Source organism: Diabrotica virgifera, chromosome 10 (assembly GCF_917563875.1).
Source record: "Diabrotica virgifera virgifera chromosome 10, PGI_DIABVI_V3a".
Taxonomy (NCBI): domain Eukaryota; kingdom Metazoa; phylum Arthropoda; class Insecta; order Coleoptera; family Chrysomelidae; genus Diabrotica; species Diabrotica virgifera.
Genome location: NC_065452.1, coordinates 19,536,919 through 19,564,618, shown reverse-complemented (window position 1 = coordinate 19,564,618; position 27,700 = coordinate 19,536,919). Strand labels below are relative to the sequence as shown.

Here is a 27,700-nt window from a genome sequence, read left to right as displayed (position 1 = left end):
TTCTAGCTAGTCCCGTTTTGATCGCTATATGTCTTAGTTAGGTCTTTTATTTTATTTCTTTCTTCTTCTAATTTTCAATTTAAGATCCCCTTCGCCGTGTCATTTAGTTTTAATTTTTACCCCCATTGTAAGAGGCTGACTAACAGCTACCTAATTTCTTACTTTTTGTACAAGTTTTGCGTATGTCCTGTCTCCGCGTTTTATTAAGATATTCCTATTCTGTCTTTCCTTTTAGATTTGGGAGCACCATAGTAATGGTCACTTCCACATCCTTTAGAGAGCATTCCAGGGCCTTTCTGTAGCTCTCCCAAGCAATATCTTGTGCATTATGCAGAACAAGTTTGGTCCTTATGTTCTCCCTTGCTTTAACTTCTTTTAAGGCTTCAGCCAAATCTATTGCCGCATCAAAATTTTCTGCGTCCATGGGAGCCGGCAGCAAGGTGCATGGGAGTACAATTGCACCGCCCCTGTCCGGATAGAAGTACATAGCTTCTATATTTTATGTTGGTTCTATATTTGTGGTACGTACATATTATGTATCGATTTAGATACACCCTCCGGAAATTCATATGCACCCCTAAAAATAATCCTAGCGGCGCCCATGTTTGCGTCTACGTCGCGTAGGCCAACCGGCCTACAATGTGCTACCAGTGTTACCAGATCTCCTGTTTTAGCAGGAGATCTACTGTTTTCATACTTCTTCTCCTGTTCTTCTGTTTTCAATCTCAAATCTTCTGTTATATTTTCCGCTAGAATCAGTGGTGTCATGGTGTGGGAACGCGTGGGAACGCCGTTCCCGCACTGGTTAACAAAAGTTAAAAATAATAGAGAATTTAGGTTTTGTAAACAAAAATTAGCAGTGCGTTCCGGCACTGCGTTCCCGCACTGCTAATTTTGCCATGACACCACGCTGGCTAGAATATGGTATGTTGGTATTAAATTTGAGAGATTATCTAGCGTTATCAGACAATAAGTTTAAACATTTGTGAAACCTGAATTTAAACTTTGTTCATGGAGACAGTCCATCACATTCAAGGCCATTAATTAAATAATTAATTAAGCAGTAATTAATAGAAGTGAAGCAAGACAGTCCATGACTAGTTTTCTGACTGATTCGCATGCGCAGTTCCGTTTTCAAGCGCATGAAAACGGAACTGCGCATGCGAATCTGTCAGAAACTAGTCATGGACTGTCTTGCTTCACTTCTATTAAATACTGCTTAATTAATTAAATAATTAATTACTTAATTAATGGCCTTGGAAAATAGCCATAAGATTTTGTTCAATTTAACTACATTTTATTGTTTTATTTAAAATTATTAAAATCTCCTGTTTTCTCCTGTTTTTTTATGTCCTATTCTGCTGTTACGAAAAATTTTAATCTGGCAACACTGTGTGCTACATTTATAGACAATCCGGTACATTTATCTATGATTATAGATCGATCATAGTGAATTTATATATCTTACAATAGAAATATTTTATTATATGTTTTAACGTCATATGATATTCCAATGAATCATGAATTAATCTATACTTCGAAAATTATGGATGAAAAATTTAATTTACCAAATACACCCTGAGCTAACCCATAGCCACCTTTATGCTATGGCTAACCTCATAAAAGAACCGAGTCGGATTATTTATTATTTGTCGGACCGTGATAGTGTGACGTCAAAACGTCAAATTTTTTCCAAACACGTTGTGTCTAAGGTATACGCTAACGTGTACGCAAATAAAAAAGTTAGGTAGAATTAAACGTCATAACAAATATTTTTCTATCAAACAAACACTAAACATATCAAAATAGCGTGTATCAAAATATACAGTCACTGCCCACGCTAAATAGTCACTAGCTTGATGAAGTTTAACTCTTTTATTTGCGTACATGTTAGCGTGTACCTAGACACAACGTGTTTGGAAAACTTTTTTTGACGTTTTGACGTCATGACTATACCACCATTGCACCATTAGACAGAGAGCGGGAAAACTTCTGTCAAAATAATACACAAATAGGCTAATTTCAAATAGGGTACTCATTTTCTTACTCGTTTTTGTTCTTCAGTTAAAAGTTCTGTAAGTACAATTCGGAAGATTGTAAAATACCATAAAATACAATTTGAATAAATAGTTTTTGTTCATTTTTAGAAGATGTATTTAAATATCGTCAGAGGCAACCAACTTCCCATGTTCGTCAACAAGAAAGTTTCAATTACAGGCTTTGTTACAGAAAAGGCTTATAATGGAATGTCGTTTGATATTAGAACAACAGATAATGTGACTGTACGAATTACACTGAAAAAACCTATTGATCAACATCTTGAAGGTTATGTGGAGGTATTTATTAATATTTTTCATCTATTTATCTAATCAGCCCTAAACATCCATCCTTGGACAAAGGCCTCCCCTTCCTTCTTCCATGCCTCTCTATCTTGGACATTTTGCATCCATTTTGACCCGGCCTGTTTCTTCAGGTCATCTGACCATCGCATTTGTTGCCTTCCACTTCTTCATTTGTGGTTTCAGGGTCTTCAATGTATAATCATTGTCCATCTTTTATCCTTCTGCCTTAGGGTATGTCCTGTGAGCTTCCATTTAAGCTTTGCTACTTGGGTTGAAACATCTCACACTTTTGTTCTGTTAGGGATCCTTTTTTTCTTATCTGTTAGTTTAATGTTCAGCATTTGTCTGTTCATGGATCTTTCTGTCTGCTATTTTTTCGATATTTTCATTTGTACATGTCCAGATCTGAGAGCCATATAGTCAGCATACTGCCAAAAGTGACAAAGTCATGTTTAGGTAGTTTCGAGAAAATGAAGTGTAAAGTTTTAGAAGCAACTATAAAATCGAACATGATAACTACACAGTTTTAAAGTTTTATGTTCCTAGGCTTAGTCATCTAGAAGCAAATAGTATAGTTAATATTAAAATAGCTCTTATCATAAACTACCAAAAATGCAATATGACTTTGTCACTTCCGATGTAGGAAAATATTAACCAGTATGACTTGGACATGACAAATTTTTATTTATTTATTTATTTTCAACGGGACACTGCCCAATAAGATTACAAGTTTATAAGTCCAATATACATAATACATGTGTCAATAATAATAAAACTACAATAAAATAGTAATAAAAAAACAATAATACAATAAAATATAAATATCACAAACTTAATCACATAAATCAGATTCATATATCACAATAAAGAATATCCAACAACTACTCAAACAAACAAACGTCTGAGGCCAGAGATGAATTCAGACTTCGGTGCAAAGAAATTTAGATCAGGTTGTGTTTGCCTATCTTAGTGCTCGAGATAAAAAGTTGTTATATTATGCATAATTGGTTCTATGGATAGGAACATAGAATGTTTGATTTAATCGAGTTCTGCGGAGAGGTACATGGAGACCAACCTGCTCAAGTAGCTGAGGACACAAAACTGTTGAATTAATTATGCCATAGAGCATCCTTGCATCCTTAATTACTCGTCGGTCACGCAATGAGAGAATACCCAATTGGGTTTCAATTTGATAATAATTTAACTGATTTAACTCAAAAGGTATACCCAGTTTATATGCTATGTACCTTAAGAACTTGTGTTGGACTGTCTCGATTTTTGTTATGTAAATATTGTAAGATGGAGACCAAACACAAGAACAATACTAAATTTTAGTAAAACGAACGTAACTACCTATATTAATAACAAAAAATATTGTCTATAACATAGAAATTTATTAGTTACGTTAGTTAGAATTAATCAACATCAATATCGCTATCTGAATCTGCTCCTGTTGGTTCTGGAACCTTATCAAGTGCTTTATTATTCATAGGCAAAGAGTAGTATCCATCATGATTCATGATATTCAGGCAGAATTCTGTTACTTGTTACGAGTTTAAGCAAACTGTTTTTCTTCTTTTCTGTAATTGGTAACAACGATTTATATAATGGCTAGTGTGACCAACTAGCCCGAAAAATCCGAGACATGGCCCGAATTACGAAGTTGTGTCCTGGCATCCTGGACCAGGCTTCCGGGCCATCCGAATTTTCGATGTTTTGGTAAAATTCTATTTTGAAATTTTGAATATTCTTCTAAGAATTGGTAGGAATTCATATCAAACTGAATTGGTAGGACGAAAAAAAAGTCGACAATTTCGAGAGTGTAATATTAAGATCAATGCTCGGGGTGAGACTTCTAGATAAACAAACAAATAAATGGATTAGAAACAAAACCAAAGTAAAAGAGAAAAACGCAGGAGAACATGCTGCCAAATTACAATAGAGCTTCGCAGGACACAATGCCCGACTGAAGGATAAAATATGTAATCATGAAATAAAACAATGGAGACCGTGGTTAGGAAGAAGAAGCAAAGGAAGGCCTCAAATGAGATGGGCTGATGACATAAAGAACTTTAGAGGACATAACTGGAAACATGTGGCGCAAAATAGACAACCCTGGATTGAATTGGGGGAGGCCTATGTCCAAAGTTGGATTTCTGAAGGCTGAAGAAGAAGAAGAAGAATATTAATACCACATCCAAAATGCTGCATATCATGGTATTTGTTATTATAGTTCTACGAAAACTCAAACTGTGAACTTTTTTTTCGTTTCTGTATTTTAATTATCGTCATTATCATTACAACCAATTATTGTGGCTTAACTCCATTAAAAATATCATTGTCAACATAAAAATGTTTAATAACTAAAATGATGATATTATGAAAGCTCTATATTAAAAAAATGGCCCGATTTTCATTTAAAAGTCCCGGATTTCAGGTATTTTTTTCAGCCGTGTCCCGAATTTGACTAAATAGGAGTTGGTCACACTAATAATGGCTGTAGATCTATCGCATTTGCTGTTGGTCTTCCTCTTCCAGCTACCCGAAGAACATGAAACTGAGTCTCTGAAGATCTGTATTTACATAAAATACATCCTGGATTGGCCTTTTCATACCTCATGCATTTCATTTTTAGCCATTCAACCTTTTGCCTTTTTCATGTAAGCTTTTATTTTGAATCAAGTTACTTGCTAGATATTTTAAGTCAATGAAATCAGAATCTATGGTGTGAAGGTCTGGATGCTGACAGAGATGCTCATGAAAAAATTAGAAGCATCCAAAATGTGGGTGTACCGACGCATTCTTCATATATACTGGACCGAACATGTCACCAACATAGAGGCAATCCACGGAATTGGAAAATAGAAAGAAATCGTAAGCACAATTAAACAAAGAAAACATGAATATCGTATATCTATAATATCTAGGCCACATATTGAGACACGATAAGTACTGTCTACTGCAATTGATTATCCAGGGAAAAGAGCGAGGGCCAGGCAGAAAAAGCACTCTCGGCTCCGAAATCTGCGGAAGTGGTTCAGGCTCATATAGGCCGAACTATTCAGAAGTGCCATAAGCAAGATCAGAATTGCCATGTTAATAGCCAATGTTCGCAATGGACAGGGCACTTGAAGAGAATAGAAGAAATATCCTTAATTCGTGAATGTTATAGGGACTACAACTTTTATTTTTATTGCATATGGAACATGCATTTAAACGGAAAACGTTTAAAAGGTCATTGTGTGTAAAGATGCATACAATTTTCTTTGCTCTTTCGATTGCAGAATGCATGAGTCCATCTTCACGTATGTGTGCTCTTTCTCCAAAAAATTATGTTGGATAACATCAAACTACATGTGCTCTACAATATAAATACAGAAAAAGAGCAGAAATAAATCATTGATTCGGGTTTTGTCCACTACAGCTCTCAGAAAAACACTAATTTCTTTTATAGCAGTTTGAATACTTTTAATCCAGCAGAGTAAAGCAGTTCATATTTCACATCCCCTTTGACCATTTAATTCTGCCCAAGAAAAGCAATACGCATTATTGGCTTTTGCAACTTCATAAATAGTTAAATTGTAGATACGTAACTTCCTTGTATACATATTTGAGAAATGTCCGACATTGGAATATTTAAAACGCTTTGTAGGTCAAAAGTTACACTTATAAAATTACTTTTAGATAGGTATCTGCATTTGATCTAACCTTGTTTTTGATTTTTTTGCGTTAGAACAATGTATTTCTTTTACATGCACCGTTATATTTGGAAGACATAGGTTTGTAATATATATATCAAAAATAATTTTTTTAAATTAAAGCAAAGCTGATGAAAAGTTTTTTTCAATTTCCCGAAAGTTTAGTTTTAGTCACTTAGGCCCTTTCAAAAAATACTGATTCATATGAGGACAGAGAGTAGACATTGATTGAAGACTCTTGTTTTTAGGTATAGGAGGTATTTTCTGATCTTTAGAATATGACAGTTATCCGAATGATGCACAGGCCAATCATATTCTTTTCTTTATTTCTTCGGTCTGATTTTCTTTATTTTAACTCATAAGAACACTAGCAGCCGAACAACACTTTCTACCCCTCTTACATAATATGATACTGATACTAGTAAATATAGATATAAAAACCAAATATGGCTGGTCATATTTACACTTAAAAAATTATTGAACAAATTTTTCACTTAGTTTTTCTCAGAGTATGTAGAAATGAAACTAGATGAGAGATGAAACTAACACTCCCTTATATTACCATAGCGGTGTACAATTCTTCTGCAAAAATTATCTTGATACCAAGTTTTTTTATACTTATATCCATTATATATCTTATATTATATGAATTCTGGTATAGTGCCACTAAAAAAATTATTTCAATCCTGCTTCTGGTAAAAATGATTAAAATCAGTGAATTTGGTATCCAATGAGTCACGAGAATAAAGAAAACAATGTAAAAAACAAAGAATTTTGCATAAAACCATGTTTTTAAAATAATTTTTAATACTTCACTATGAGTGTAAAATTCTTCAATATCTTTGTCTTCACTCTGAGCTGTAGGTGCGTAGATTTGTCTTACATTCATTTTAACTTTTGGGGTATGAAGTTGTAACATCGCTACTCTTTCTGATAGAGGAATAAAGCCAATGATTGATCTATTGGTAATTTTATCAACCAAAAATTCCGACTCCGTTTGGATCAGCCTGCTAATTGTCATTTCCAGAATAGTATAGCATCCCATTTACCATTTCCCGGCCATCTGACCTCACTAATTCAGAGAATATCGATTTTCACTTTGGACAGTTCTTTTTCTAAATTATGTAATTTATCAGCTTGAAAAATGCTCTTTTAGGGTAGTATTTAACAAGTTGATACCTCTGTAGTTTTCTGGCTGCTTGTTATCTCCTTTTAGGAATAGTAGGATTAGTTTGCTCGTTTTCCATTCTTCCAGAATTTTATGTTGTTAATTGTCATTACTGTTTCACAATATTTCAATAATTCGTTTGGTACTCCATCCTTACCTGCAGCTTTTCTGTTCTTCAGCTTTTCAAGTGTTTTTCGAACTTCCTGTGTACTTATATGAACTTCTTCATGTGTGGTAATTTCTGGTGTTTCTGGTTCTAGCGTCATTTGTTCTTCCTCTGCATAGAGCTTTTTTAGATAGTCAATCCATGAATGTGTTTTGGTTCTATTAGTTCCTTTGCCTCTATTTGATCTCTAAAGCACCATATTTCCTTTTGCGGATCACACAAATCATGTTCCGTTTTTTTCGAAAAACATTCCCAGTGATCATTTTTTATTCTACGAGCGAATGGTATAACCACATGACCAGAATGGAAGAGACATGTGTGGTCAAAATAGCAAGAGATAAATGATCAATAGGTAAAAGAAGTATCGCCCAATGACATATATAATAAGTAGACTCCGCAACTGCTGTAAAAGGTGGGAGCAACATGATTACCTCGTCGAGGTAATTTTGTTTATTAATTTTTGTATGTGCGTCATTGGTAATGTTTATTAGGCCAGGGTAATACGACAAAAATATACCCTGTTCATGACACTTCAGCAGCCAGGGTACTGAAGCGTTTTTTCGACAACCTATAGGAACAAATTGTAACTATGTCCTGCGTAGGATCTGGCGCCCATTTTTATTTATAAACAATTACCTGTCAAAAAATGCCATTTTTTCCTTTTTTTTCAAATCAATGGAAAACAGTGAAACTTATGATTTTTTTATTACAAATATCTTTGAGATTATGGAAAAAGCTTTAAAATGACATATTACAAAGTTTGATATACTCATTTATTGTTAATATAATTGCGAAAAAAGATCGGAATTGCAAAAAAAAATATTTTCGCAATAACTGTTGTAAAAATTAGTGTACAGGTTTGAAATTTTTGTCAAATGAGGGTTCTTTGGTGCTTAATATGTGATAAAAATTTCAAAGCGATTCATTCAATTGTTTAAAGTTTATTCGAATTGTTTATCTCAGAGAGCATTTTTTTTTGCAATAACATAAGTCAGAAAAAAATGACGTTAGAACCATTCCACAGGTGTCAAATGGAAGAACATATGCTATATTTTCAACTTGGTTTAAAGAAAGCGAATAAAAAATGCTTTTATTAGTAATAAATAATTATGTAAAAGTATCGTAAATCTTTCCTTATAAACTTTTTGAATAACTTTCCAAAAAAAAAATAACTTTTTTTACTCTGTTTTTAGTGCACAACTACCAAGTAATGTTATTTATATCATAATTCATAATTGATAAAAAATTGTAATAAATATATATAAGTTCTTATATAACAAAATAAAAAGTTTATAAGGAAAGATTTACGATACTTTTGCATAATTATTTATTACTAATAAATGCATTTTTTATTCGATTTTTTTCTGACTTATGTTATTGCAAAAAAATGCTCCCTGGGATAAACAATTTGAATAAAATTTAAACAATTGAATGAATCGCTTTGAAATTTTTATCACATATTAAGCACCAAAGAACCCTTATATGACAAAAATTTCAAAGCTGTACACTAATTTTTACAATAGATATTGCGAAATTATTTTTTTTTTGCAATTCCGACCTTTTTTCGCAATTATATTAACAATAAATGAGTATATCAAACTTTGTAATACGTCATTTTAAAAGCTTTTTCCATAATCTCAAAGATATTTGTACTAAAAAAACCATAAGTTTCACTGTTTTTCATTGATTTGAAAAAAAAGAAAAAATGCCATTTTTTGATACTTAATTGTTTATAAATAAAAATGGCCGCCATATCCTACGCAGGAAATACTTACAATTTGCTCTTATAGGTATTACCTGTCGAAAAAACGCTTCAGTACCCTGGCTGCTCGAGTGTCATGGAAAAACCTTCTTACCCTGGACTATATGTTGTGTTTTGTCATTGTTTACGTGAAGATCAAATTTTATTTTAAATTTTTGGGAGTTATTTACTTAATTTACAGTGCCTAGCAAAAAAATCGGGTCACTTGATGAATTATACACGTTTTGATGTCTCGAATTTCCTAAACTTGTTGTCCGATTTGAGTGATTTTGTTAGTATGTTATAGCCTTATTATTTAAGACTATCAATGTGATAATATTGTTGCTAGACAGGTAGATGCCATTTTACACCGGGTGTAACAATAATACTGTGTTTTTTCCTTAAAGTTCGGAACACTCTGTGGAATATTATAACATAGATAAAATATTGAAATTAAAACTCAATAATTGTAGCCTTAGACTTTCATAACATTTTCTTTTTTGATTCATTTGGAATGTTGGATATGTTGGATAATAAAAAAGTTAGGTACTTTAACAACTAGCCATGTTCTACATCAATACAGGGTGTTTCTAAATAAGTGCGACAAACTTTAAGGGGTAATTATTCTGCATGAAAAAATAATGACTGTTTACTTTATAAACGTTAGTCCGCAATTGCTTCGTTTCCGAGATACGGGATGTTGAATTTTTTTTTACAAACTGACCATTTATTTGTTGCTCTAAAACCGGTTGAGATATGCAAATGAAATTTGGTATGTTTTAAGAGGTAGTTATTGCTCATTTTTTGACATACAAATAAGAAGTGAGTGATTTTTTGAGTGATTTTTTTAGTATGTTATAGCCTCATTATTTAAGACTATCAGTGTGATAATATTGTTGCTGGACAGGTAAATGTCATTTTATACCGGGTGTAACAATCATACTGTGTTTTTTCCTTAAAGTTCGGAACACTCTGTGGAATATTATAGCATAGATAAAATATTGAAATTAAAACTCAATAATTGTACCCTTAGACATTCTTAACATTTTCTTTTTTGATTCATTTGCTTATGTTGGGTAATAAAAAAGTTAGGTACTTTAACAACTAGCCATGTTCTTCATCAATACAGGGTGTTTCTAAATAAGTGCGACAAACTTTAAGGGGTAATTATTCTGCATGAAAAAACAATGACTGTTTGCTTTATAAACGTATGTCCGCAAATGCTTCCTTTCCGAGATACGGGATGTTGAATTTTTTATTACAAACTGACCATTTATTTGTTGCTCTAAAACCGGTTGAGATATGCAGATGACATTTGGTATGTTTTAAGAGGTAGTTATTACTCATTTTTGACATACAAATAAGAATTTTATATTCATCATTGGCGTGCATACGGGTATAAACATTTTAGGTACGCATGCACGCCAATGGTGAATATAAAATTCTTAATTGTATGTCTAAAAATGCGCAATAACTACCTCTAAAATCTACCAAATTTCATTTGCTTATCTAGGCAACTTTCATTTGCACCGGTTTTAGAGCAACAAATAAACCATCAGTTTGTAAGAAAACATTCAACATCCCGTATTTCAAACATCCCGTATTTATATTATAAAACAAACTGTCATTATTTTTTCATGCAGAATTAGCCCTTAAAGTTTGTCACACTTATTTAGAAACACCCGGTATTTATGAAGAACGTGGCTAGTTGTTAAAGTACCTAACTTTTTTGTTATCCAACATAAGCAAATGAATCAAAAAAGAAAATGTTAAGAAAGCCTAAGGCTACAATTGAGTTTTAATTTCAATATTTTATCTATGCTATAATATTCCACAGAGTGTTCCGAACTTTAAGGAAATAACACAGTATAATTGTTACACCCGGTATAAAATGACATTTAGGTACCTGTCTAGCAACAATATTATTACATTGATATTCTTAAATAATAACGCTATAACATACTAAAAAAATCACTCAAATCGGACAACAGGTTTAGGAAATTCGAGACAACAAACGTGTATAATTCATCGAGTGACCCGATTTTTTTGCTCGGCAGTGTATTAGTAAAATGTCTTTTAATAGTCTCATTTGTGGTCACAGAAGTTTGAAATCTCTTCAAGTTATTCTTGAAATGTATATTGTTAGGCTATATCAATGTAAACATATTATTAGGAAACACCAGTCGAAGGTGCCGTCTATGTAATGAGGAGGAGGAAACCTCCTCATATGTCCTATGGGAGTGAGCAGGCATTGTCCTATCAGAGGTAGCAGATCCTGGGATTGGCATCTATGCAGCCGAGCCAGGTGAGGGAGTTGCCTTTTAAGAGACTTGTGGCTTTCTGTGAGGCCATAAGGTTTCTGGGGGATTAGACGTTCGGGGTGGCATTGGCAGGAGCTCAGATTTGCAAACTCTGCTGATTCTAAGCGACATGGGAGCCTGGTGCAGCCTATGCCCCAAAACGCCAAAGACCAGGTTCTTATGAACCTGGTCCATAAGATAGGGATAGGGGTGATACAATGGACCCGCCGTAGGAGGTCTAGGTGTCTGAAGGGCTCACAAGTGAGCCCTGTCCCGATGTACCATACCCATAACCAAACACCAGTCGATAAATCTTCAGACACCCGATTATGCATATGGTATTGCCAAGTTCTCTGTCCAGTTGTTTATATGTCACTGGTATCGGCAGACCGCGCAAAAGATGGAGTGACAACTTTTCATAGAGGTATCAATTTGCCAATGAATAAGCAGAATTGAAGAAACACGAAGAAAAATACTCTGTAATTACCATATTAAAATTTTTAAATTCTTGCTGGAGATTCCTGTGACTATCAAAAGTATACCGGGGATTGAGAGCCCTGTTTTATTTCAATTGTCATGATGAATATTCTAGGAAGAGTAATGTAGTAGTTTCCCGTTGCTTTCTCCATCTCAGTCTAAAAACCATTAATACTTCTAGTATCTAATATTAGACCAATCCAGGAGCATTTCCCTTACACTCTATCTTGGTACTGACGTTATCAGACTATCTACACACCACCTACAATATTGTAGTTACGTTTTAATAATATGACCTAAAAACTAACAATATTATCTAGATTAACTGAAGCAAATTATATGATGTAACAACAAAACATCCATTGTTATTATTACAATTGAGTTAATGTTTCAGGTTCATGGTGATTCTACAGGAAAAGGTGTAACAGCAGATGAGTATATTCATTTTTCAAATGAAAAATTTGCAGCTCAAAGTCACAATAAGTTGTGCTCCTATCTTCATTCCATTCCCACACTTTGGAATTTAGAATAGTTATTTTTATATCTATCGTGTTACTTTTTGATTATTTCACTGTATTTTTCTATATTTTTAATAAAAAATGTGTAAATAAACTACAAAACTTGGTCTGAGATTACGAGATTACTATTCGCAAAATTAAATTCCGACAGAGGGCGCTCCAAATTTCAAAGATAGCCGATAACTCTAGGAAAACAATTCATTTTGTCATTTGGCCTCATAGTTCTAAAACGTTAAATTAAAATCATTTACACGAGTGTTTTGCCAAAGTAACCACTAAGTTTTGCTACTAAGACATCTTATAGGTTAAAGACGACTCAAAATTATGTTTCATCTGTATGCATTCATTAAAATTTGATGCTAACTACTGATTTGTTTTTACCTTTTTTTCATAAAAAAATCTGGCCCCCCGATAATCACACAGCGTTTTAAAAATTATTAATCTATCTTATAAATTCTAATTTTATTTTTAATTTAGTTACTAGGTACACTACAATTTATTTTACACCAACAGATAACAATTTTTAATTAAATAAAAACTGGAAACTAAGTACGTGAATTTATCTTATAATAATTATTGTGTTCTGGAAATTATGAGGTGATCGGAATATTTTGCATAACAATGTACATTCTATGTACAGAATATACACTACATTTTATTTATTTATTTAATTTTGCAGTCGCTTAAACAATAAAAAATACTACGTTTAATACAAACGTTAAAATAACAAAATGTGTGATTTGGCATTGTTTAGTTTACGTCATTACGTAGAGTATAATAGGAATGAATACTGAGGAACACTGCTATATTTTTTTTTAAGTCGAATTCATTGTTAATTACAACATAAACTGACCGCAAATATATACACAAATTAATGACAAAGTCAATGTTTTCCTAGAGTTGATGCTTTTCAAATTCGCCACCAGGCGTCGCCCACTTTGCGGTTCCTCGCCAATATTGATAGATCAGGGTATTTTGGTAAAAATGACTTTACAAAATAAAATGGACGGAATATTCTTGAAAACGGGAGGAAGTTAGCCAAAAAATTTTATTAAAAACTCTTTAAGGGTAAATCACAGAACGTTTTCAATTTTTTATAAAATCATCAGTGCTAAAAGTACCTTAAAGTAAGTACAACCGTACCAATACCTTAACTAACGCATACACAATACCTTAACTTTTCATTTACGCTAACAGTCATTCTAAAATCTTTTTATACCTCACATCTTATATAATTTTAAGGTAAATGTAATTAAAACCACAACTTTGTTAATGTTTGTTTTTACTGTTAAATTTCAATACACTTTCATAATAGGTTGGCTATAGTAATACTACCTAGGTAAATTCCACAAAACCTCCACGTCACAAGTTGCGTTTGCGGGTACCTTAGACAAGGAAAGAGATCCTTGTCCAAGGCGGATATTGTTCAAGCAATCTACATAGTGTAATAGGTAAGATTTGTAGCTTTGGGTAGTTCTTCTTTAATTTAAGCTATTAGGCCGGCAGCTGGTTTTTTCTGGTAATTAAATATGTAGTTAAAAATATTTATTTATAGTTAGGTAAATACCGTTAAAGCAGGGCATAGCATCGTATGTGTCAAAATTAATTTTATCAATTTTTTAATTACATTTAACCTCACAGGGACCCTCCCTCTTACCGCATGCTTGCATTAATAACTGATGTAGAATAGCTTTTATAATTAATCTTGTTATTGTTAGAATTATTGATAGTAAAAGACTTTATAAAACACAGATAGATCTGAAATTACTTTTTCTACAACCGTGTTAAAAATGCAATTTTTAGCACTCCATGCGTGCGTTAAAAATGCTACTTTAAGGCACTAGTGCTTTTAAAATATTTTTAAGGCACTGCAATTCGTATTGACGGTATAGACAATTTTGATGTAATGTCAAAAACATATAAAAGTGGAATGTCAGCCAAGTTCAAGTAAAAGCTTTTGTAGATGTTGTCCTGTAATTACGTTTGTAGAAAAAATATTGTATGATATGCGTGTTAAAAAGTACATTTTTAAGGCACTCATGTGAATTGCAGAATTCGCTATCGCTCATTCTGCAAACTTTCACATGCGTGCCTTAAACGTGTACTTTTAACACTTATGTATATCATAAATAACTATTAGGTATACAGTTAAAAACTTTTAAAATTCAGCACAAAATGCAAGCATGTCCCCGTTCTTTTTTTATTTATTAAAAATACAAAATCTAAAAATATTTTTTTAACCGAGTCTTTTCATTACTACACTTATGCTTGGAAAATGAATTGCACAACACAACAATTAAAATACTGATACACTTAACTCATTTTCTCCTTCTTCCGTATTTTCTTCGTCACTATCATCGCCCAATTCAATAATAAATTTATTTCCACCATTAATGCGGAAATGTCCAATCTTCTTATAATATTCTTCCACTTTGATCACTTTGGCGATTTTGTTCTGCCAGTCTACTTTGGTAATATTGGCTACTTCTTTTTTAATTATCTCAATTACCTTTTTGTCAAATTTAGGAAATGTATTTGAACGCCTTATACTTGGTTTGAATTGTCCCCAAATTAACTCAATAGGATTGAAAACACAAAAATAGGGGGAAGTCTCAGTATAGTGTGTCCATGCTTTTCGGCAATACTCTCTAGAGCGTATAATTTTCTAAATTGCTTCATGTGTAGAACTTCAATAAGTTGTTTTTTTGTGTAAAAATCTTCGAAATACAAATCATTTTCCATTAAAAAATTTTGCAGGTCAGCTTTCTTTGAAGATGTATTTGGTATTTTGGTGAGCTATCGGGAATGATAGGAAGCGTTGTCAAGCACTATTACGCTGTTTTTCTCCAAGTTTGGGATCAGCGGGTTTTCAAACCAATCTTCAAAAATGTCAGCTTCCATATTCTTGTGGTAGTCAACGTTACAATCTTCCATTTTCTTCCCACATAATTTTAAAGCATTCGGAACCCATCCCTCCTTTCCTCCGCAATGTACAATAATTAGCCGCGAGCCTTTATTTGCAGGCATTTCTGGTATGCACATGCTTGAACCATCTGCCCATCCTTTCTTTACTGTATCGTGGGTATCATACCAAGTTTCATCTAAATAATAAATTCTCCTATTTTCTTGCCTATATTTAGTAATTTCTTCTAGGTACATATTACGTCTGTTGACTATTCTTTGGCTTTCCATAATTATTGCTTGACGTTTATTTTTTTTAATTTAAAGCCCATTTTTTATCCAGTTTTGAATAGTTTTCTCACAGCAGTTCATATTTCGACCGGTTGTTTCCAATTTCTTTCTTATTATTTCTATTGTAGGTATTTCGTTGCTTTTGTAGCAGTCGTATATTGTGGTTTTCAATAGTTTTACAAGTGAAGGATTTAAAGGTCTTGAAAATTTGTAGTCACATCGTTTCTTGCGATGATAGGGTTCATTTTTAACTATTTTATATACAGTAGAAAGTGGAATTTCTATTAAACCAGAGGTGGCTTGTGCCAATAGTGTTTCATCGAAGCCGAATTTTGTACGTAGATTTTTGTATACATTCAAACATACTTGCTGTGTTTCAGCATTTAAATGCATTCGAATCTTCTTTACGGGCACTTTTTTTAGTAATTACATTCACACTAGCACTGGCAATTTCTATAATATCAGCGTTTTCGTACGCGATATTTACATTATCCTACGGGCGCGACATCACTATTCACATTAATTAAATTACAATAATCAACACTTTACATTCTCCAAACGAAATACTAAACCAATATTCAAAATAATTACAGCAAACAAAACACTCAAATCACTTAACACACGTACACTCCAGTACTAATACACTGCTAGCTACCGAACTAAAACTACTATCGTTTTGCACGAAACTTGTGAATAGATGGGCGGTCTGGGCATAAAAACACAGATGCGTTCAAAGGGCCGCTTCTTAAACGTTTGACCTATAATATCTTTATTTGAAGAATATCATATTTCACCGGCTTAAAGCTATTCCACAATATGTTTTACTTGGACAATACAGTGGACAAATTGTCGCCGACAATTTCTAACCTCACTCAATATAAATAATACCGTTAATAGATAAATATACAAGGTATATATTTACTTTTAATTAATATTAATAACTAATTGTTAAATTATACATTTTGTATATTTATCTTTTAACGATATTATTTATATCATCTTAAAGTGCGCATGCGTTTTGCTGCTAATTTGTCGACTAGTCGCGGACAGGCACCCGCGAACGCACTTATAGTCTGTCTGTTTTTGACACTGTTTGGAAACTATGTTTAATTTCAATCAGTTGCTACCTAACTGTCGTCATGACCTTTATTCGGGGTTTTGGTGGTTGCTGAGCACGAATTCCATGAGGACGATGGTCTCCGAGGTACCTGATGCTCAGGGTGGAACTTGTCTCCTGAAGTTTCATGTTATAATCATTCAAAATCAGTCAATAACCATTACTCGGGGGTTTTGCTGGTCGCTGAGCACGAATTCCATGACGACGATAGTCTCTGAGGTACATGGTTTACTAATGAAAAATTCATATTCAGCGACCCCCAGAACCCCCGAGTAATGGTTATTGACTAATTTTGAATGACTATAACATAAGAACAAGGCGACGAGTTTCACCTTGCGCACCAGGTATCTTCGAAGACAATGACCCACATGAAATTCGTGCTCAGCGGCCCTCAAAACCGAGTAATGGTTATTGACTGATTTTGAATAATTATAACATAAATCTCCAGGCGACGAGTTCCACTCTGGACACCAGGTACCTTGGAGTACATCGCCGAGATGAAATTCGTGTTTAACGACCTTCAAAACCCCCCGAGTATAAAAATTGAACTCATTTCCTTCAGTATATCCTGAGTTATAAATTTTTCATTTTCCATCTCTTCGAAATGCACTTTGAATGCATTTTTATTATGGAAATTTTCATCTGTCGGAGATCAATTTAGTTCACAAACTTTCCTGACACTCCTGAATCGAAAGCAAAAAGTTGCATGACGATTCATCTTACTGCACACAATTTCTAGCTGTAATGCTTCGTTTCTCCGCCTAAAAAGAGTTGTTAAGAATAGCGACATTGAATCAGAATCAGAAATGAAAATGATACTAATAAAACTAATACCTAACAAGGTTGCAGAAGACATTAATAGAAAGAAAAATAATAAAAATGAACAAAATCCAAAACGAAAAGATGGCAAAAAAGAACGTTCCAGGAAGAACGAAAGGAAAGGAAAAATTGAGAACTAATAATAAAAGTTATTGCAAATTAAAAACAAAGCATATTTCTTTAACATAAACACGACACGCCACTGCCATTAATGAAAGACCTTTTAAAAAACTAAAACTAACTAAAAGTCAGTGGCGTGCGGTGACTTTTTCGAAAGGGGAAGCGATTCAATAAGGATATAAAAATATTTTCTTAAGGGTCGAGCAACTTTCCACCTGATAACACTCTGATGCGCAGTGGGATCTCGCACACTAAATCCGTGACGCGTGAATGCGTGAGGCACTCTATTCCCGCTATTTCTAGTGACTAGTGACCTATCATTGATCTGTATTGCTAGCTCGGGCCTTGAGTCCTCGCGCCGGGCTTGGTTTTCTAAAGAAGAATCATATTAAAAAAAAATATACTCCGAGGCATTTTCCACAACACACAACTTTCACTAAAATAACACTTATTTATACTCGAGGTCTATTCTCCTATCAACTTCTGATAATTGTTGAATGCAGTCTTTTTTAATGGATAATAGGGCTAACTTTCAAAGTCTGTCTTCGCTTGTTGAATTTCTTTTAAACTCTTAATTTGAAACTTTTAATGCATCTTAATACTGCAAAACTTCGTTCAACTGATGCACTTGTGGCTGGGATAGTTAGTAGTACTAATTCACACAACTTGACCACTTCACACAGCGACTTGTTTAAACCAGTAGTTATAAAGAAATCCCAGATTTCTGGGTATTTCTTTACCATTCATGTCAGTTGTTTCATAAATGATACTTAACTGAGAATGCAAAGCTGGGATATCAAAAAATTTTCATTATTTAATCGTAATGACATAAATTCCTCTGTGGGAAATTTTGATGAATTATAATTAGAAATATTAAGATTATATATAATTCTACAAATTTTAAATCGTTAAAATTTTGAAAGCTAGAATTCATTTGTTGTAGAATATTATCAAAAGGTCTCTTTGTTTCCTCTGTTTTCTCTGTCTCTCTGTCTCCGAAATTATCAATCTTCATTATTTTTTTTTTCATGTTCAAACCCCATATGTTCAGTTTTATCCCAAATATTTTTAAACTGCTTTCGTTTTTTTAATTATCGTATTAATAAAGTCATCAATTTGTCTTATACAAAATGCAATACCATTTGATTTATGTAAAATGTCAAATAAAAGATCAGTAAAAGGGAATATCTCTGCAAAAAATATAAATCGAAACATTCTTTAAGCGAATGTATGTAATACCTAAGCACCCCTTAGCAGCAGTAACAGTCGGAGCATCTCACTTTCGGGAAGGCGATACGACGAGCGCTTCCATGGCATACCAAAATTCGCGCGACTAGTGGCTGCGGTCATTGAACCCTGACCAATTTTAAAAGGGACAACTGCATCTGAAGCGGCGATTTTGAGATGCGCTTCTGCCAGGAGTGGACCAAATAGTTGAATTGTGTGCATATTGAGTTCGTTCGTACGCGATTAATTTTTAATATTTTTCAATGCCTATTGGCTAGGTAATATGTAGATTGTTTGGATTAGGGAAAAAATTTTATTATTAAATATTAATTAATAATATATTTTCTTATATCGACGAATAAATAGGGAAGCGGCGCTTCCCCCGCTTCCATGGACCGCACGCCTCTGCTAAAAGTACTGGTGTATGGTCGGCCTGGAGAGTACGGGTTTACCTTACTGCAAACATGCAGAAATTTAATTGCGCATTTTTCCTTTGTAATGCGTGGGTACCTTAAAAGGGTTTTCATCTCTGCTGTTTCTATATTAGAACATCCTTTTTGTCCCCTCTGTGCCAGGTCGCATTTCTGCCGCGTTCCTACCTATGTCATTATTGGTCTCAGTGGCGGATCTAGACATTTGCATTGGGAGGGGAAATTTGCCTTAGGGGGGGGGGAATTCCATTGAAACACCAACCAAAAAACATCTTCTTCCTTCTTGTATGTAGGCTCTAAACTCTAAAGCCTGTTTCTTCTTCAATGTTAGCCTCCTAAATTGTTTAAATTATCGCACCATCTTTTTCTTGGTCTTCCAATACTTCTTCGTCTTCTATTCTCTGCCATTCTACTAATGTGTTCGTTCCACTCCTGTTTCCGTTCTGTCACCCATCCATTTATGTCTACTACATCGCATAATCTTATATTTTCGCTTTTCTCCCTATCCAACAGACTTTTCCCTGATATTCGTCAGAGTATTTTCATCTCTGTTGTTTCTAGTAGTCGTCTCGTTTTAGATGTGTCAGGTCTTGTCTCCGCCGTGTATGTCAATATAGGTCTAATTGCTGCTTTATAGATTCTTGCTTTTGTGTCTTGTCTTAGGTGTTTGTTCTTCCAGATTGTGTCATTAAGAGATCCCGCCGCTTTGCTTGCTTTTAAGCTTTGTTGTCGTACTTTCTCTTCAACATCTCCGTAACTGGTTATATCTATTCCCAGATATCTAAACCTTGCTTCCTGCTTTATTATTTTCCCATTAATTTCGATGTTACATCGTAGTGGGTATTTATAGTTGATTTTTTTACCAAGAGGAGTAAACTAAAAAGACAGAGTCACACCCAAGAAACTTACTAGAAATGTCACTAAATACATCTTCTTTTTTGGTCGATCATGTCGGCCTTCGACGGTAATCCATAAATATTATATTATACTAATTCGTGGCTAAAAAGTTCTTAGAATAACTTGTTTTTATATAAAAGCAGACTAAAAATCTAAAAATTAAAGAAATAACTCAGAAAACATATAAAATCGTCGACAGAACTTAATTAACCTATGAAATGCCAAAAGTGTCAAAATTTCGTAAATGTCATTAGTGTCAAAAATTAATAACAGTGGAGTAAACGTGCCTGCGGTTGGACCAATTAGAAACAAGCATTACGGCGCGGTAAATTTGAATCACTCCTCTTGGTTAAAAAACAAACAATAGATGTTTTCATACATTTGGTTTTTTCTGCTGATATCATATTGTATTTTTTTGTTGTTGTATTGAAGATATGTGTTAATCTTTGGAGATCGTCAGATCGTCTTCTGTCTTGGCGATTAATGCAGCGTCGTTTATTCGCCATCTATACAGCGCCATCTATGCGCCAAAAAAACATAAAAAAGATAAACCCAAACTACATAAAAGACATAAGTAATAACTTACATGCATTAAGTTCCCTTAATTTTCTTAAAGTTTTATTTACCTAGTTATAGTTAACCTAACTCCTTTTATTGGGTTGAATTTGTCTGTCTGCGGTTTAAGTTTAATCTCAGCTAATATATTTTAATTTTTAACAATTTTTTTCTTTAATTTTGGACCTTGTTAGGGAGGAAATGTCCCCATGTTCCCTTCCCGTAGATGCGCCACAGATTGGTCTGATAACTGCTTTGTAAATTCTGCCTTTCATTTCTTTCCCGATATTTTTATTTCTCCATATTGTTTCAATCAGGCAACCTGCGGCTCTGTTTGCTCTATCCACTTGATCTTCCACTTCTGTTTCGAGCTTTCCGTATAGACCAGGGCATTTAGCACAAAATAAATCGATTTTTAAATACAGCACATAGAGACTTTTTGCATTGTGTTCAGGATGATGTCAGGAAAAAAAGTTTACTATCGAAAAATGTGTGGAAATGCACAGTTGCATTTTAAAGTGCATAAAATGCATCCAAAAGTACATAAACATGTCAAAATAAGGGCCAGATTTTTTTCCTCGGAGGTTTTTGGGGTCGCTGAAGACAAATACGCGATCAGAACCGACCAACGAAGCACCTGGTGCTCAGGTTCACAGCTAAGGCTCGTCATCTGAAGTTTCGAGGGTTTGCGGCACTAAATTTATGCAAAACAGATTACCCAAAAACCCTCCAAACTCCAGGAAATAACATGCCTTAGCAGTGACCTTGGGCACCAGATGGTCCGGGGGTCAGTTCTGATGGCGTATTCGTATTCAGTGACCCCAAAAACCGCCTAGTAATATATTTGCATCAATTTAGTGCCAAAATACCTCGAAACTCCAGAGGATGACGTCAGTGCCGGATTTACCATTAGGCCGACTAGGCCGCGGCCTAGGGCCGCAAGCAAAAGGGGGCCGCAGCGTTTTGTAAAAAAAACTTTTTTGGTAAAAAAAAATGTGTAAAAAAGCTGTGTCCGAATATGGATACGGCTTTGCGCATTCTACTATGGATGATGACATCTAATGCATCTGGAGAAAGATCATTCAGCGTGTTGAAAAGAATCAAAAATTGACGAAGATTCTAGATTGTCTAGTTTGGTTAGTTTTGTTTCAAATGCTAAAAGCTTTTTCAAGCCTTAGACTTTAAGGCCATCACACAAATATTTGACGGCTATCCCTATTTTTACGGCTATTCTGTCTTTACACGGCAAATTACGTGTAGTAAAATTCTCACTGGTATGGATACATATGTAAATATTACTACTTGACAACTACGTGATCATTAACTTTAAAGAGACGGCTTTTGAATGTTCTAGGATAACTATTACTTGTATAATTGCAAATTATTAATTCAGTTAATAAATATGATTATTTTTTCACTAATTATATATTCAGTGATTGTAATAATTTGTATACTGTACAACAAAAACTAATACTCAATCGAGAAAAGAGAAAAAGTGATTTTTTAATAATATATTGTTACTATGGAACGCTTACAATTTTGAACATCTTTAACAACAAAATACTTGGATCACAGAATATATCCTCGTCAATTCTCTGCTTGGATCTTCAATAAATAACAAACAATTCACTTTTTATTAAGTTCACGTCTTAAATCAATTATTTATCAAATACACTGTCAATATTATTTAATCAACAACTCAAAATAATCCCGATGCCATGTCAAATATTTAAAATTGTCACTGTCTTGTCATCATATTCTATTTGACTCAGTGCGTTGTATGACAAAGATAGCGAATGTTCGATTCGGAAAATATCACCACGGACATGGCGTCCATTTTTTTCAAATCCTGAAAAAACCAATAAATATTTTTAAAAAATTGAAACGCAGAATGAAAGACTTAATTATTGTCGAGGGCTGAAAGTCCCTTAGAATAAATAAAACGTTTCTCTGGAATGAGATATTTGAAATTAAAAATCACACTACATTTTCTCTTAGGTTTTCACCCCTGTAACTTATTAAAATAAACATTACAGAAGTTTTCAGGAACTTTCAGCCCTCGGTAAGAACGTCGTAATCTTTTATTCTGCATTTAAATTTTTCAAAAATACTTATTAGTTTTCTCAGGGTTTGAAAAAATGAACCCCATTTAAATAGCATCAGAGCCTAAATAGAAACTACGTACCCATCCCCTAACGATTTGATTAAAGGTTCTGCAGCAAAAAAAGCTAGAAAAGTGAGTGTTTAAGAGTTTAGATACAGTTTAGGAAGGTTTAGAGATGAGATTTATTATGAGTATGGAGTGGAATGAGTGTCAATGTTAATCACTAATCCAACTTTATCCAAATTAAGAACATGACATTTACGTTTTTCAGTATAATAGAATAATGTGACAATCTAAAAGTTTATTTGTGGTATTCTTAATATTTTTATTTTTCAGTACCGTAGCCTATTACTGTTATACAGTTCCATATTATTTTGCTTGTTCTTTTACTTATAAAGTCTTTTCAACTCGGCTTTTTTTAGTCTTTTGCTTTCACCTGTATCTACCTTTCTCCCAGGTGAAACAAATGCTACAATATTTAATTTTAACAATTAAGGACAGAGGCGCAAAATCTCGCCTGTCAAAATGTTTAATGTGATTTACCAATGTACTTTTTGTAGTACCAATGTTGTACCAATTTTAAAAAATAAAATCAAAATAAACGTTATGTATTAATATTATGTGCTTTATGCTTTAATTACATAATCGTGAAGTTATCGGGGGCCGCTCGGAGTAATTTGGCCTAGGGCCGCAAGTACCCTAAATCCGGCACTGGATGACGTGAACCTAGACACCTGTGCTCTGGGTGTCGGTATAAAAGAATACGTTGTCGTAATGGGGTAGTTACTCTGAGAAGAGGGTTGGTTGTTAGGAATACACTATTTGTCCATACTTTATTTATTGAACACCACTAATTATTATCAGTAACAAGTTGGTGTGCTTAAAGTAGAACCATCTACGAGTGCATCTGGATTAAGAATGATATTTAATTAACGAATCAATTAGAATGAATCACGGTGCCTTCATGTATAAGTATATAAACAAACTTGTAACATGTAGTTTGTTTATATTGCCGATTCAGCTTGACCATGACATACGAAAATATGAATTAGTTGACTATGCATTATTGTCGACTGGTGCTTCTAACAAATCTAGGTCACCTACTAAAATGTAAACAAATGTGTATGTTTTGGTTTTGTTTCTAGTACATTTAAGAATTAAATGAATATGTCTTGATCTCAATTTTGGATGTTGATAAACCTTTACATCGGTTCTAATGGCGTATTCGTTTTTAGCAACCCAAAAAGCGCCCGAGTAATCTATTTGCATCAATTTAAGGCAGAAAACCCTCGAAACTCTTAGATGACGTGCCTTAGCAGGGACACTGGGCACCAGGTGCTCCGGAAGTCGGTTCTGATGACGTAGTCGTGTTCAGCGACCCCAAAAATCCCCCGAGTAACAAAATCTGGTCCTTAATATGATTATTTTGACATGTTTATGTACCGGGTGTCCCAATAAGAATGGCTCTCGGCCATATCTCAGGAACCGTTTATAGTACAGCTTTGGGAAAAAAAAATTTATAACAAAAGTTACCTCGAGAAAAGCCTGGAAATTATTTTCATATTTGTAAGTCCACCGCTAGAGGGCGTAATTGAATGTCAAAAATTTAAAAATCAAAATTTTACAAAATTTACATAATGAAAGGGCACTGAAAATCCAATCATCGTATTCTTCGCAAAATTCTGCGAATATTTGATTTCACAAGTGTAACTCTACCTTTGCAAATAAGAGGTGGGGGTGAGTGGGAACATTGTTATGAAAAATGGCTGTAAGTCCGGTTCTGCTTAATCGACTTTTGCAAACTTGGTCTCGTTGAAAACAGATCTTTTTCGTTAATGTAAGAGTTATAATTACGAAACAGCCTAATAAGTAATATGCCAGCTAGGGGGCGCTATTTTATGTTTTTCAGAAATCTAGTTTTCTTTGGAAAATATTAAATACAAGTATGCACTTTTAACCCTGTATTACAAAATTAGACCAAATTATCAACAGAATATCGAAAACCGCATGTCGATACCTTTTTTCTATCTCGAGATATCTTAAGAAACGTGTTAATTTTTAAACATAACTGATGATGTCTCCTGTAAACGAAGTTACGGAAATCAAAGTGGAAACAAGTAGTGTACTGTGGCTGTGGAAAAAAATTAAAGCGTGACACTTGCGGACTTGCGGAATGCCGACAGAAGTGAATACTTATTATAGATTCGATTATATTCGTTTGATTCAATTAGATTCCATTCGATTAGATTTAATTTTATTTAATATATCGCACACCTAGTTCAATAGTGCCACAAGTGCAAAACACAATATTCTCGATAAATGAGCAAAACATTCTGTAGTAAACGCGTTTTGCCCTGTAAATAATTTATTTTGAGAATGACTGGCTTCAAAATTACAATTTATATAGCAAATTATACACTTATTGGCTGGATCTTATTACAATTTATTAAAAATAAAACATTATTATTATTTTGATAGTTATGGCGATATTGCATTGTGAAGAAAGTCATTTATAAAACGATACCTAGGAGATACGGCGGCAATATAATGAAAAAATCAATTGATTTTTGCAGTTGTGGCCGTACTGAATTATGTATATCGGTTGTATTGTGGCAGTGTATATTATCGCCACATCTCTCTTGATTTTTGCAGTTGTGGCCGTATTGAACGTATTGAATTACATCGGTTGTATTGTGGCAGTGTATATTATCGCCACATCTCTCTTGATTTTTGCAGTTGTGGCCGTATTGAACGTATTGAATTACATCGGTTGTATTGTGGCAGTGTATATTATCGCCACATCTCCCAGCTATGGCCATATTGCATTTTCAAAACCTCCAAAAACCCTACAGTGAAATACCGAAGTAACTTACTTTATACTTATCCAAAACAATATTTTAGTTCAGGCTGTATTGCATTAGATGGGCCATTATATAGGCAATATTTTACAGCCTTAACCCAAAATTCCAATTTCTTTGCAGTTGTGGCACAATTGAACTAGGTGTGATATATATTATATCTATAATTTAATATAAATATATAATATATACCTAATTTAATATATAATATTATATACTAGTACTATACGCAGCATACAACGAACCCGACGTCATAACATCCATAAAGATCGGACGTCTGCGCTGGATGGGCCATGTTGAACGAATGTTGGAGACCGAAACACCAAAACACATAATGAAGCAAACACCAGTAGGGAGAAGGTCAAAGGGAAGACCCAAACTTAGATACATGGAACAAGTGGAACAAGATCTGAAAACACTTGAGATTACCCACTGGAAGAACAAAGCAAGGAACAGAACAGAATGGCAGAAAATCCTAGAACAAGCCAGGACCCAAAAAGGGTTGTCGAGTTACTGATGATGATAATTATATACTAGTGATTTAACCCGTTAAAATTAGGATTAATAAGATATAAAGATACATAAAGCTTTAAATTATTATTTTTCTTAATAATGTAACGGATATTTTTTAATTTAAAAATTTAATTACTGATGAAGTATAGTAAATACTTCGTGTAAATTTTAATCGTAAATAATGCATGGAAGAGTTCATTTATTTTTAGATACTCTCATTAAAGGGGAGGCCGTTATACAAAAGTGACTTTTTTAAATTTGTTGATTACATTATTCCTTTCAACCTACTTATCCTCAAATTGTATTTTTAAACATCCTATTCATTTTATATAATAATAATTAAATTAACTATCAAATTTGAAGTAAAACTTCTTTTGAAAGTTTGTTAATTCTAAAATTAATGGGTAAAATCACTAGTACAGTTTATCAAACGTAGCAAAAAGTTTAAAAAATTCGGCGATTGTACGATTTTCAAACTCTTTCCTACGTTTGACAAACCATATATATTATGTATTAAATTGGGTATATTTTAAATATATTAAATTATAAGCATAATTATAATAAATAAAATTAAATCCAATTAAATGGAATCGAATTGAATCGAACCGAAAATAATGGAATCTATGTGAAATATTCACTTCTGTCGGCACTCCGCAAGTGTCCCGCTCTAATTTGTTTCCATAGCACACTACCTGTTTTCACTTTAATTTCCTTAACTTCGTTTACTGGTGACATTATCAGTTTGTTTACAATTTATACGTCTCTTAAGATATCTCGAGATAGAAAAAAGATATCGACATGCGGTTTTCGATATTCTGTTGATAATTTGGTCTAATTTTGTAATACAGGGTTAAAAGTGCATACTTGTATTTAATATTTTCTAAAGAAAACTAGATTTATGAAAAATATAAAATAGCGCCCCCTAGCTGGCACATTACTTACTAGGCTTTTTCGTAATTATAGCTCTTACATTAACGAAAAATATCTGTTTTCAACGAGACCAAGTTTGCAAAAATCGATTAAGCAGAACCGGACTTACAGCCATTTTTCATAACAAGGTTCCCACTCACCCCCACCTCTTATTTGCAAAGGTAGAGTTACACTTGTCAAATCGAATATTCGCAGAATTTTGCGCAGAATACGATGATGGGATTTTCAGTGCCCTTTCATTATGTAAATTTTGTAAAATTTTGATTTTAAAATTTTTGATATTCAATTACGCCCTCTAGCGGTGGACTTACAAATATGAAAATAATTTCCAGGCTTTTCTCGAGGCAACTTTTGTTATAAAATTGTTTTTCCCAAAGCTGTACTATAAACGGTTCCTGAGATATTGCCGAGAGCCATTCTTATTTGGACACCCGGTACTTTTGGATGCATTTTGGGCACTTTCCACCTAGTTTTCTATAGTAGACTTTTTTCCTGACATCATCCTGAACACAATGCAAAAGTTGCAA

General features: G+C 33.6%; 1 protein-coding gene across 1 annotated transcript; it reads left to right on the top strand.

The window, feature by feature from the left end:
* The first annotated feature begins 1,940 nt into the window (after positions 1 to 1,940).
* Positions 1,941 to 12,512, top strand: LOC126878711 (uncharacterized). Its single transcript, XM_050641575.1, has 3 exons — positions 1,941 to 2,075; positions 2,148 to 2,336; positions 12,287 to 12,512. The coding sequence occupies exons 2-3, from the start codon at positions 2,151 to 2,153 to the stop codon at positions 12,422 to 12,424; spliced, it is 324 nt and encodes a 107-aa protein (XP_050497532.1). The 5' UTR covers positions 1,941 to 2,075; positions 2,148 to 2,150; the 3' UTR covers positions 12,425 to 12,512.
* Positions 12,513 to 27,700: the final 15,188 nt, after the last annotated feature.

Bases quoted from the DNA above. Each gene is read 5' to 3' on its own strand.
- LOC126878711 (XM_050641575.1), top strand. From the start codon at position 2,151: ATGTATTTAAATATCGTCAGAGGCAACCAACTTCCCATGTTCGTCAAC. The intron at 2,337-12,286 runs GTATTTATTAAT...TTAATGTTTCAG, and splicing joins ATCTTGAAGGTTATGTGGAG to GTTCATGGTGATTCTACAGG.